The 12,292-nt window shown below is 38.7% G+C and overlaps 2 protein-coding genes across 5 annotated transcripts in view; one reads left to right on the top strand and one right to left on the bottom strand.

Annotated features, from left to right (window-relative positions):
- LOC140340730 (integrator complex subunit 11-like) overlaps positions 1–11,212 on the bottom strand; it is a 20,055-nt gene extending 8,843 nt beyond the window's left edge. Inside the window, exons 1-4 of one of the 3 annotated variants that reach the window (XM_072426103.1) lie at positions 6,771–7,738; positions 6,594–6,661; positions 5,376–5,521; positions 3,844–3,908 (exon numbers count right to left, since the gene is read on the bottom strand). In XM_072426103.1, the coding sequence (XP_072282204.1) occupies positions 3,889–3,908; positions 5,376–5,521; positions 6,594–6,661; positions 6,771–6,809 (273 nt within the window). In that variant the 5' untranslated portion in view covers positions 6,810–7,738 and the 3' untranslated portion in view covers positions 3,844–3,888. Of the gene's footprint in view, positions 1–3,843; positions 3,909–5,128; positions 5,522–6,593; positions 6,662–6,770; positions 7,739–11,150 lie in introns of those variants that run through there. The other 2 variants (XR_011922721.1, XM_072426102.1) reach the window with 2 other exon arrangements.
- Positions 11,213–11,361: 149 nt separating this feature from the next.
- The window catches only part of LOC140340690 (ceramide-1-phosphate transfer protein), an 8,045-nt gene continuing 7,114 nt past the window's right edge, over positions 11,362–12,292 (top strand). The window contains exon 1 of one of the 2 annotated variants that reach the window (XM_072426040.1): positions 11,362–11,433. The gene's annotated coding sequence lies outside the window, so the exon portion shown is untranslated. Of the gene's footprint in view, positions 11,450–12,292 lie in introns of both variants that reach the window. The other variant, XM_072426042.1, reaches the window with a different exon arrangement.

Raw genomic sequence — 12,292 nt, forward strand, 5'->3', positions numbered from 1 at the left:
ATCACTCATGTGCCATTGATTGTCCCCTTTCTGATCACTCATGTGCCATTGATTGTCCCCTTTCTGATCACTCATGTGCCATTGATTGTCCCCTTCCTGATTACTATGTGCCACTGATTGTCCCCTTCTGATCACTGACTCGCCGGGTAACAGACTCTGTTAGGGCAGGGAACAGCACTGCAGCCAGCATCGAGGAGTCCCACAGAGGCACACAGTATCAGGTATCGGAGGATGTCCTATTTGCGGGGGGTGCTTTATTTTGTTTGAGCAAATAAGGGGGGTGGCTTATTTGATGGGGATGCCTTATCATCGGGGGAAACACGGTACAAGATAGAGACGGTAGGTTTGTTCTTAAGTTGAATTTGTATGTAAGTTGGAACAGGTACAATATTTTAATATATGCAATTAGGACAGATGTTTGTCTCAACATATTATTAGGCAGTGTGGTGTCAGTTACTGTATAAAATCCTCACTGTGAGTTAATCACAAACAAAGCAAAAAAAAAAACTTTATGGAGCCTAGAAATTCATTAACTTCTGGAGCAAGCTGTGCTTCGATATGCCAAAAGAAACAACTGCAGAGTTTTTTTTGGTCATTAGAGTGTTACATAATGTTACAGAACTGCTCAGTCCTTAAGATCACCCACAACCTCAGCTGTGTTTAGCAAATGATTACCTTTGCAAGTCATACAAACTGCCTCCTCCCCCCATCAAGCCCCTGTTCTGCACAGGAGAAAACAGGGAAGCCCCGTTCTTATCTAGGAGTCGTCCGTATGTCGGATGTCCTTAACTTGGGGACTACCTGTATATCTAATAAAGCAATCCATTTTCTGTAGCTGGAGAAATGAACAATTTGTTATAGCACACCAGTGGCTTTTTCCCTATGTTATACACTAATACCCAAAATATCCCATCAGCCTACAGCAAAGAAAATCCAATACTCTATAAAGTATTTTTAAGGTTTGCAGCCTACTATTGTCAACTTTAAGTTAGTAAGATTGGGTTTCCTCACCATTGGTCCTGGATTCTCTGCACAAGCTCTGTCAAAGACCTTGATATGTTTAACCTCCTAGGTGGTTCATTTCTGCCTGGATTTATATGTCTAAAAGCGGTAAATTGTTTTTCATGAAAATTTATTTTACAGTAAAATATATGTTAAAGTAAGTTTGAAAAGTTTGAAACACAAAATCATGTCAAAATTATAAATTAAAAAAAATAAATTTAATAATAAATGTAATAAACTTTGACATGATTTAGTGTTTCAAACCTTATTATACTCATACTATTATATTATACTGTAAAATAAGTTTTCATGAAAGACAATGTACTGCTTTCAGACATAGAAATCCAGTGTATTGCATCCAATACAGTTATTTTGTATTGAATGCAATACAAAATAATTAAAAATTCCCGCCGCTAGGAATTCCCGGGGAATGTCAGCGCACCCACCGGGGGACAGATCAGAGGACGCAGCCAGAGGATGGCAGGAGCCTGGAGGATGGTGATGGGACCAGGTAAGAGTTTGTTTTTTTTACTTTTTTAAACCAACCCCAGTGTGATACGGGGTTACCGCTTTTAGCTTGCTTTTTTTACCCCGAGTCACACCCGGGGTTACCGCTGGAGAGGTTAAACTCAAACATATTCCTTTTTCCAAAAGCCTTTCTAATCTTCTGGTTGGTCCAGGTAATGAAGATCATGTAATAATGGTTAGCTTTCTCTGTCAGACATGTTGAGAAGAAAATTGGGGCTTTCAAGTTCATCCGTTACAGTGTTCTCCCCAGCCTCTTTTAGCTGGGCGCACCACCCGGCATATTTCAGTAACCGCTCAGCTGTTTTAGGGTGGGTACTGATGAGTTGGTTCATAAGACAAGGGTTGCCACCCACCTACAATTTCATCCCACCCGACTTAAAAAAAAATTCTGGGTTCAACACTGCATGCCCTGCATGCAGAAAGAGGAATCACAGGTTTATGTTACAGCAAAGCTGGACAAATCTTTGGTATAATAAGTAAAATCTTAAAATAATATCTTATAATAATAAGTAAAGGTATTACTTTATAGGCCTTCAGACCTATCTAGACTCCACTATGTGGTTTTCTTCCTGTGACCAAAACACTAAAACTAATTATAGTTTCAGGATTCCTGAAAGTGGCCTAACAAAAAATATATAAAAATTTATTATAGCGAGGCAATCAAGGAAAAATATTTAACACGTAAATGAACTGTACTCCCTCATATTTTAAGTAAAAGCAAAATGAAAAAGCAAAAAAAGTTTTTTTATTAGGAAAGGGAGATCCAGGAAAATAAAAAACAGACATGAAGGGGCATTAAAGCACCCAACTAAAGAATTTTACTTAGAAACACGGAAAACTACAATATAAACTTGTATAATCAAAAAAAGATACTAAACAGAGCTAGACGCAACCAATAAATGTGTTGGATTTAAAGTATCAGATTAGAAGCTGTCATCTCTATCAATGTATGGCTTCCTCAGGGGAGGTAGATCTTTGGATTTGGGAAATAAGCCAAAGTTAGTGGTTATTGTTGTGAGAGATGCATATTACAGATGTCCAATAGGAATGGATTAGGAAGTTAGAAAAAACTTATGAAAAAAATTCTGTGGAATGAGTTTTAATCAGATGAGTTCAAGGGAGAAATTACTGAGTGTGGGCGCAGGAGCCTAAAAATGCTAGTAAAAAGGGGGGCTTGGAGTGGATCCAATATGGATACTCAGGAGCCTGGGTAGATTAGTCAAATGACTGCAAGAGAAAATTTGCTGGATAGGACAGCAGGAGTAGTGGCTACCAACTATAGCTTAATCATTTTATTTCCAAAATCCAAGTCTCTAACTCCCCTGATAAAGCCACGTGTCGGAACAGAGACGATTCAACACATTTATTGGTTGAGTCTAACTCTGTCTAGTTTCTTTATTTGAATATACAATTCACTTTTGTATTTTTTCATGCTTCTAAGTAAAATTCTACAATTATGTGCCTTAAAGCCCCTTCATGTTGATGTTTACTATTTTCATAGATCTTATAACCTGTTATTTTATATGTGAAATCTGTTGTAACACTTCTCCTTCCACTATAGGAAAGGGGGATTCTTAAGATACAGTCAGGTGACCAATGCCAAGGTATTATTCAGGATCAAGAATCTGGACAGACAAACACATGACACATGTAACGCCTAAAAAGGCAACTGGTCCCACTTGTTCTACTTAACTTCCTACGCCCCCTATGCATTCAGGATTTTTTATTAGACAGTGAACTGGCATCATCACCTAGGTTCAGTGAACATGATGCTGACTCAGGAAGCAATAATGCTAAATCTTAGACTCCATGTTTTGCTAGGATAGGAACTCAATACATGTAATCACAAAAATGGAATCCCGAGACAAACACTTGCTCAGGTCAGATTGGGGTTTAGCTCACTAGTATCCAGATTAAAAATCAGGTTTAGAATTTAGATTTCAGAATATCTTAAGGCTTCCTTATTGTTTTATTTTCCTAAAAATATAGGCCAAATGCATTAAATTAACACCCAGCATTTATTGGACAAAATGGTTTATTAATATTTGTAATTACAATATTATGTCTCCACCCATACATACCTCACTCTATAATGAAAGCTTTAAACAGATGTGCCAATAATTGCAAAATCATTTCTAGTTTCTAATACAGAGATCTCCAAATCCAGTCCTCAAAGAGCCACAATTCACATACATTTATAAGAGTTTTTAATTAGACAAGAGTAACTTTAGGAAGATGTGACCTGTTTGTGGCCCTCAAGGACCGGATTTGGACATGCTTGATAAAGTATAATAAATGACAAAGAATGGTTACCGGAAGGTCTCCAGCAAGATGCAGAGTTCCTGAACCCTCTCCACATCAAGAACAGGAATGAGAACCTGCAAAGAAAAGCAGACTCGTAAATCCAATGACAGCCATAATGGTGTTAATTGCAACAGTGTCACACTGCTCAAGTTTACATATTTTTAATGAGCTGTAAATAAGGTAACACTGACTCAACTGGCAGAGTTGCTTTTAAAACTCCAACTTACCTAAAGCTAGTTATACAGTATTATTGTAGTCAGAACGATTTAAATGATGTCACCACAAGAGAATGTTCAGTAACACACTACTACACAGACATCCATGAATCTTAGACCAGGCAAACAACTGACAGCGCTTAACACTTTCTATAAATACAATCCATCTATTTCCTTTCTTTTATTGGCTAAAGTTGTCTTCTGTAATTCAACGGTTTTTATTGAAATAAGTCAATGGAGGAAAAAATAAACAACAACTACCCCATACTTAAAACTAAAGAGCTAAAAATGCATGAATAGGCAAACTCATTGTTGTAGAAGCAGACAGGCGAGGTTCATTCTGCAATAGTCCCTTATGTCTACCTGATTGTGCTGGGAATGAATGCATCATCATCCAGGTCCAGCCAATAAAGATGGTCAAGGATCAGCTCCAGGAAGAGAAGAAGGAAGAAGATGGCGGTCCCTTACAATAGAACTGTGTTAGTCACGCTATATTGTCTGTCCAGTATGTAGCCCTCGTACCTAAGCACTCAGAATAAATGCAGTGATCTCTATTAGCTTTGTGCAATATTCCCAGTCTCTCAGCATCTTTTGCAGCATGTCCCCAGTCTCTGATCTTTATTTCTTGTAGGATATCTGTAGTCTAAAAGTCTAGTACCAAAAATGCTGCAGATGTGGCCCACTAAACCTCACAAGTTGGCAACCACTGCCTAAAGCGAATCTGTGCTCTACCAATGCATAGCAAACATTTTTTGGCATGCCCTGCTGCTGCTGCTTATACATGAATTTTGCCCCCATTGCTCACATGATTTAAGAAAACAACCCTGTATAGGCTTTAAGTCATGGCAAAATGACAGCACCGAGAGCCTGAGCAGAAATCATCAAGCACCAACAGAAGTAGAAGAATGAGCCACACGCTTACCCATACTTGGAAGCACTGGTTTGTTACCCTATGTATCTGGGAAGACTAAGCAGCAGGGAAATAAAAAGTTTAAGCAGTTGAAGGCTGCCATTAAAGTCATCCTGCTGTCCCTAAACTGTAATGTTGTGACCCTGTCACACCACATGAGACAATCTGTAGCTGGGTGTTGCCCGAATAGACAACAGTTATTTTATTTAGAGATGGAGTGTGGGAGGAGAAAAGTCAAGTAGTTGCCACTAGGGAAAAAATGTAATGCACAGGAAAAAAGTCACCTATCCAGCTTTCCCTACAGTCTCATGGACCTTCTTCAGAAAATCCCTCTGTCGACAGTCTGAAGGAGGTTGACGTCCACCACTTTCTTCATGCAGTCCTTAATCATTTGGGATGTAAAGAAGTTGGTTCACCTTTCTTATCCACAGTGATCTTTCTGTAATCTTCCAGCAGAATGGGACAGATGGCCTTGGTTGGATGAGTCATGTAAATTGGGCCATCAAAGCCAACCATTTCACACATGTAAGGCAGAGCTCCGCAGTGATCCAAGTGGAAGTGGCTAGAGGACAAAGAAAACATTAAGGGACTATTCACACTCAATAAAAAGACAAGATGAAATCTGATTCCAATAAGCCCATATTACACCACTGTGCTGTGTGTGGAGTGAAAATATAACATTTAAATGCAGCATCCCTTATAGTTAAAAAAAAGTCCTAAATAAGATCCACGCTTGCAAGGACCGATGCAACAAGGTTCAGGCACCGAGAGCTGGAACTTACACACTGCAACACAGCTGTGAGTGGTCACAGAAGGTGCTCAACAAATATGGTAGCACATAAGATAAACCCACCAGAAGGGTGGAGAACAAAATACATAAGAAATCTAACGCTAAGGGGCCTATTTATACCTGGTAGAGAATTAGGTATTGCAACTAAACTTATGGATCTGGAAAAATTATCCACCATATTTCGGTGAATGTCATTTCTCAGCTTTATTAGTAGACCCCATAATATTTTCCAAATAAGATACTTTGAGAATCAAGTATAGTGTATCAATCTCAGTTCTGTTCAGCAAAAAATAGAAGTGTTACATCCCAATTTATTATACACAATATACCAGGAAAGATTCACCTCCCTATGAATCTTTGCTCCCTTTGTTACTGCAGCCTACACAACGAATCTAGAGGAGGTTTAGGCGTTTGATGTTATTCTGTACTAAAAAAGTATCATTAGGTAACTAATAATGTATTCCTTTTTGTACTTGTAAAACCTCTTTGATATATGTATAGTTGTAAAAGGAATGATAGATATCATATTTGTAGGTCTCATATGTCATTCCTGAGGAAGCAGATAGAAACCGCGAAACGTGTCCGATTCTATATATATGCGAGACTGTATACAATCATTGTCTTATTTTATGTTTATTGGTTATCTTTCATTTTAAAAAAGTTTTTATTGTAAATTATGAATAAAAGTTATGTTTTTTTTGTTTAAGCAGTGCCTTAAAAGTCCCGATACTTTGAGAATGTTAGGATTAATCAGGTAACTGATTCTCTTAATTCTAGCACTATCTATACAAAGCTATGGTAGCTTTTTAATGGGAAGGAAAACATTTCTAGCCACTTCAGTTACCTGATAATAAGGCAATCCAGGAACTCTGTGGAACGACCATTTTGTGTGATGTAAGAGAAGTCAGGAAACTATTAAAAAAAAAAAAAACTGAAAGGATGTTCCTGCAGGAATCATTGCTACAATGCAAAATCCAGACACATGTAAGATCCATCAGAGGTATCACATGTGGAGACTCACATCATCATTGTATCCCATGTGCATTCCACAGTCCAGCATGATATTCTTCCCTCCTATGGACACCAGAATGCAGCTGCGTCCAACTTCCTGACTAGCACATTTTAAGGGACAACATTATGTTTTTAATAACGTAGGGGGAGAAGAACATCATTGTATTTAATTTAGGAAATATCCCACAACAAAGCTCAAAAAATCTAAATGCAAACACTGACACAACCTACCTGACTTGCCACTACAGCACTTCTGGACTGACTGTTACCAATGTCACAGCACAGCACAAACCATTACCATGCTGTGATATACATTCCATTCACTGAACTGTACTGAATTTCTTATTGCATCGATATTCATTGCAGTAAAAAGATGTGCACGTTTGTTGCTAATGCTTAAACCCATCCTCCGCAGAGGTGCAGCTGTACAGCGATGATCAATGCCTACACAACTCCAGACCTTTAGCATTCCCACTTCATTAAAAAATGACATGTTCAAGGTTGTGACTTCCTCTTTTATTAAAAAGATTCATTTTTCTATGTTTGAAAACTTATACAATAAAATTGATAATTTTTTACTTGTAACTACAGGTATACCCAGGTTATAACCGAGGTTTAACCAGGAGAGGATTATAGAATTCCTCCATCTGCAGACAGGAACATCATCATCCTGGTGAAGAATCAAGCTAGGACTGTACTTAGTGTACAAAAGTAGAGAGAGAGAGAAAGACACAATGTGAGAAGAGTAACATCCGGTAGATCTCAGATTTCTTTTGGATGTGCAACAAGCCTGCTGTTTGTCAAACCTGTAATTCCAGCAGTTCTAGGAGGATGACTCAAATTAGGGTTAAGACTTTGTAGTCCTAAAATGCTCTCTGCCTGACAGCATTTTACTTTGTAGTTAGAAACGGTCACCTTCTTGCGTCTCATGAAGACCAGAATTTGTGACTCTCCTACATGTCCATAACAATGATGTCCCTGGTTGGTGTGATACAAATGTGATTTGACTGGCCCTATTGAGTGGGTGTTATATAAAGGTGATAAAAATGGATTCTTCGAGTGATGCCTCTACAAAATTTTATATATATATATCTATATATAGATATATATATAGAGATATAAATATATATATATATATATATATATATATATATATATATATATATATATATATATATATATATATATCTATATCCAATATTAAAAAGAACTTTCTCTGCAGAGGGAGTGCCACACCCAATGTCCGGATGGACAGATAATGGTGCCCTATGTCTAGTAATACAGCCAGGAGTGTGAAGCAGTATATAATATATAGCACAAGGAGTGAAAAATATATACACTGAAGGAAAAATAAGGAAAACGAGGCATGCAAAGTACCCCATAAGGTAAATATATTTTTGTTCAAGAGGGTTTTTGGTGTGTCACCACATCCCCCCTCGTAATGAGGGGCACACTTGTCACGAGTGGTGATATGTGACAGAAAACAAATTAAAAACTGGGTGCAGCAGGGAGAGACCCCTCTCAGCCCGACATCATGGAGGTCTCACCCCAGGGTCAGACGTGTTGTCTGGATATGGTGTGATCTCAGGTACGCCTGCCTGGTGCGGGCTGTGAACGGGACTCCCTAGTCAAACCGGGATGTGAATGATGCAATATCTGGTGATGTTTTGATTTATTTATTGTTCTTGATAACTGAACAAAAAGAAACCAAGGTCTATGACTAATTAGAACAGTATGCCATTTGTTATGCCATTAAAATTTCTGGTGGATTATGGATCATTGATGTTTGATTTAATTGCTAATATTATGACAATTTGTTTTATATATAACACGTGTGCAGCAATAAACCTTTTGATTTGCTTTATTGCCTTGTGTGTTTCCACTTTCTGGTGCATGCAAGCGAGATCCTTGTATATTGGTGTTGTTCACGGAGTTCCCAGGCACACACCTGTCTGCATTTATTGTACAGCTTTATTAAATTATTGGTGGTGGTATTTCTCAATGTTGCTACTAAAATGATTTAGGTGCCAACCTTCAAATATGTAAGAAAGTCAAAAAACCAAAGAGAGAGATAGAGCGGGGTTTTCGGCACAAACAGTGTATTTATATTGTATATATACCAAAGTAGTGAGAAATAACATACATTCAAAAAAAGGCCACTATACAATCTAGTGGTCTAAAGCACTGTGCTTTGAGCCCTAGGGGGCAGCAAATCGTTAGTCATATACATTTACTTGCCATACAGATTTTTAACCATAGATTCATGTTGCTAGTTGTACCTGGTGCATTTCGCCAAATATGGCTTCCTTAGGGGTGTTATTTTGACAACATGTATTTATCGCTTGCAGTAGTTGTATCTAAATCAATAAAAAATGTCTTGCTCGAGTATTACAATATCAAGTATATACTGGTGTTAAAGATATGAACAATATGAATCAATATGCTAAATGCTTACAAATACCCTTGGCCCCATAGGGTTTAGAGTAGTATTGAGCTATATACATGTGCAACAAGTTGTTGTATTAAATTCATTGTTTGGGATGTGTCAATCCACTATGGATTTATGCCAGATATTAGTTGTCAATAAATGAACAATTAATTAAATACAACTTGTTGCACATGTATATAGCTCAATACTTCTCTAAACCCTATGGGGCCAAGGGTATTTGGACATTTTTTTACTGATTTAGTTACAATTACTGCAAGCGATAAATACATGTTGTCAAATAAACACCCCTAAGGAAGCCATATTTGGCGAAACGCGTCAGGTACAAACTAGCAACATGAATCTATGGTTAAAAATCTGTATGGCAAGTAAATGTATATGACTGACGAGTTGCTGCATGTCTAGTGCCCCCTGGGGCCTATGTTGGACCACAAGAAACTATTGTGGTCCAAATTGACCTTATAATTCTCTGTATTGTATTCAGTGCCCCCTAGGGCTCAAAGCACAGTGCTTTAGACCACTAGATTGTATAGTGGGCTTTTTTTAAATGTATGGTATTTCTCACTACGTTGTTATATATACAATATAAATATACTGTTTGTGCCGAAAACCCCGCTCTATCTCTCTTATTGGTTTTTTGACATAGTACAGGTTTATGTTGAGTTTAATTAACATTTATTCTGTTTTTGGTTTTACAATTGTTTTTTTTTGGTTTATGTAGTTTAATTCATGGTTTTGATGCAGCATGTATGTAGTTTATAATTTTGAAGTAAAGTTGTTCCTGATCCTCATTATATCTGCAAGTACTTTCAAATGTAAAGCCCAGTGCTCAACCCAGAATTTTTTTTAAGCTGGGTGGGAAGAAATTATAGGTGGGTGGCAGTCCCTGTATTGTGACCCAGCTCATCAGTACCCACCCAAAAACAGCCAGGTGATTACTGAAAAGTGACGGGTGGTGCACCCAGCTAGAAGGGGCCTGGGGAAAACACAGTTGCCTCTTGCTAAAAACAATAGATAAAACTTTGTTTTCATTTTTGTGTTTTTAGTTTTAAATTTGGGCATTAACTTCACTGGTTTACATGCTGCCAATTACAGGCTGGTCAATAGAGTAGAGTGTCAGCTTTCTGGCCAGGAGTTCCTGTTCCCAAAATCAGCCCCTGTCTATTATATATATATATATATATATATATATATATATATATATATATATATAAATATGATTTTACAATTGCTGAGCTTTGGTAGTGATGACATGCTGTGCATGTTGCGTTTCAATGAACATGGAAGATTAGCACACATAGACATATTTGCAATAGAGGATTTGGAGTTGGTGGTAACATAAAATAAGGAGTAGAAGGGTTTTTGTAGCTACTGCACAGCCTTGTTCAGGAGAAACAATACAGAGACAGCTAGAGAATATACTCATCATAGGCCCCTCCACTAGAGAGCGCCAGGTGCTACCAGCACATCACTAGAGACTGTAAGAGACCGTACATGAAACATATAGGGTATGTTGGAGGCTGGGGTATACTTCAGGAGGCGCATTACATGAGAGTGCTAGAGATCTTCAGTCTTTTGAAACCCTCACTAGTTCCCCCTCCTCCTCCTCGTCTGTCATTTGCAGCCCCTATTTATTGTACAGCACTGCATAATATGTTGGTGCTATACAAATCCCATTTATTAATAATAATGGCCATTATAGGCCCTTTACATATAAATGCCCCCACATTTGCTCCCCACTGTCCCCCTAACAACTGATATTTACCTTACAAACCATATAATGATTTAATGTCGGGGTGCACTGGGTGTGAAGATATCCAATGAAATATAATATTTTTATATTTATTAATAATATATTATAATATTAAAGTCAGGCTGTTTAGGCAAGGCTGCCATCTCCGAGCTCTATTCATATTCCTATACCTATACTTTTGTATTTCTTACCACTTCCTTACACAGCGCAGCGCCATGACACAAACTACGTCACGTGATCAGCCTCAACCGGCCCCTGGAATCAGCACTGCCAATCAGAATGTAGCCGCCGCTGGGGGCTTGTATTCTATTGGACACTTGCATTTTTTCTCTCTGTATAGACGCATTGGTTAATATGTATGAGGAAGAGAAGAGAGGGTGGCGTTGATTGGCTGGTTAACTGGGTGATGTGTAAGGGGGTGGGGCGGAGCTGTGTGATGGATTGGGATAGGGCAGTGTACCGAGCAGTAGACAGGTGAGATCTGGGAGAGGTAAGTGGGGAGGTAGGTGGCTGCCATGGTAATACAAGGTTTTAGGGGTGAGGTCTGTATATATGAAATGTCATTTAGGTTTATATTGGAGGACTGAAAATTGTTCCTGCTGGAATAACAACATGTGTTTGTATTACATGATTAAATCATAAATGGCTGTGCTGGGATTTGTAGTCCTGAGATTCATGGAGGAGGGGGGATCAGGAGCTCCAGGTGAAAGGTGCAGCCATTGTATGTTATGTGGGTGAATCATTCCCTTCCATGGGTATAAATAACATTTATTTCAAGGTGACTTTATAGAGAAGTATTGGTGGCTGATGACACTCTGATCATCACATTGGCCTCAATCAGATGAATGTAGAAATCATGTGAATGTCCTGGCATCCAGGTGAATGGTAGTCAGTGATCACCTGCAGCCCCTTCCTGTCTATATGCAGCTCAATATTGGCTGACTGGGATCCCTCAGGGCTGCTCCATCTTCTTCAATACAGGGAGGGTGCGACATAATTGCTTATATTTCCATATATCTAATCATATTGGAGTCGTTCCTTGGTGAAGTTTGACCCTGCCCTTATCTCTGACAAGATGACTTTCATCTTCCTGACCGGTCAATTCCGATACATTCACTGGGATCCAGGCAGAACTGCCATCAGAGACTCCTCCCAGCACTGATTTATCTATGGTACAGGTTCCCGGCACTGATAGATCCATGGTATGGGTTCCAGGTGCTGATAGATCCATGGTACGGGTTCCAGGCACTGATAGATCCATGGTACGGGTTCCCGGCACTGATAGATCCATGGTACGGGTTCCCGGTGCTGATAGATCCATGGTACGGGTTCC

This window comes from Pyxicephalus adspersus, chromosome 11 (assembly GCF_032062135.1).
Source record: "Pyxicephalus adspersus chromosome 11, UCB_Pads_2.0, whole genome shotgun sequence".
Taxonomy (NCBI): Eukaryota; Metazoa; Chordata; class Amphibia; order Anura; family Pyxicephalidae; genus Pyxicephalus; species Pyxicephalus adspersus.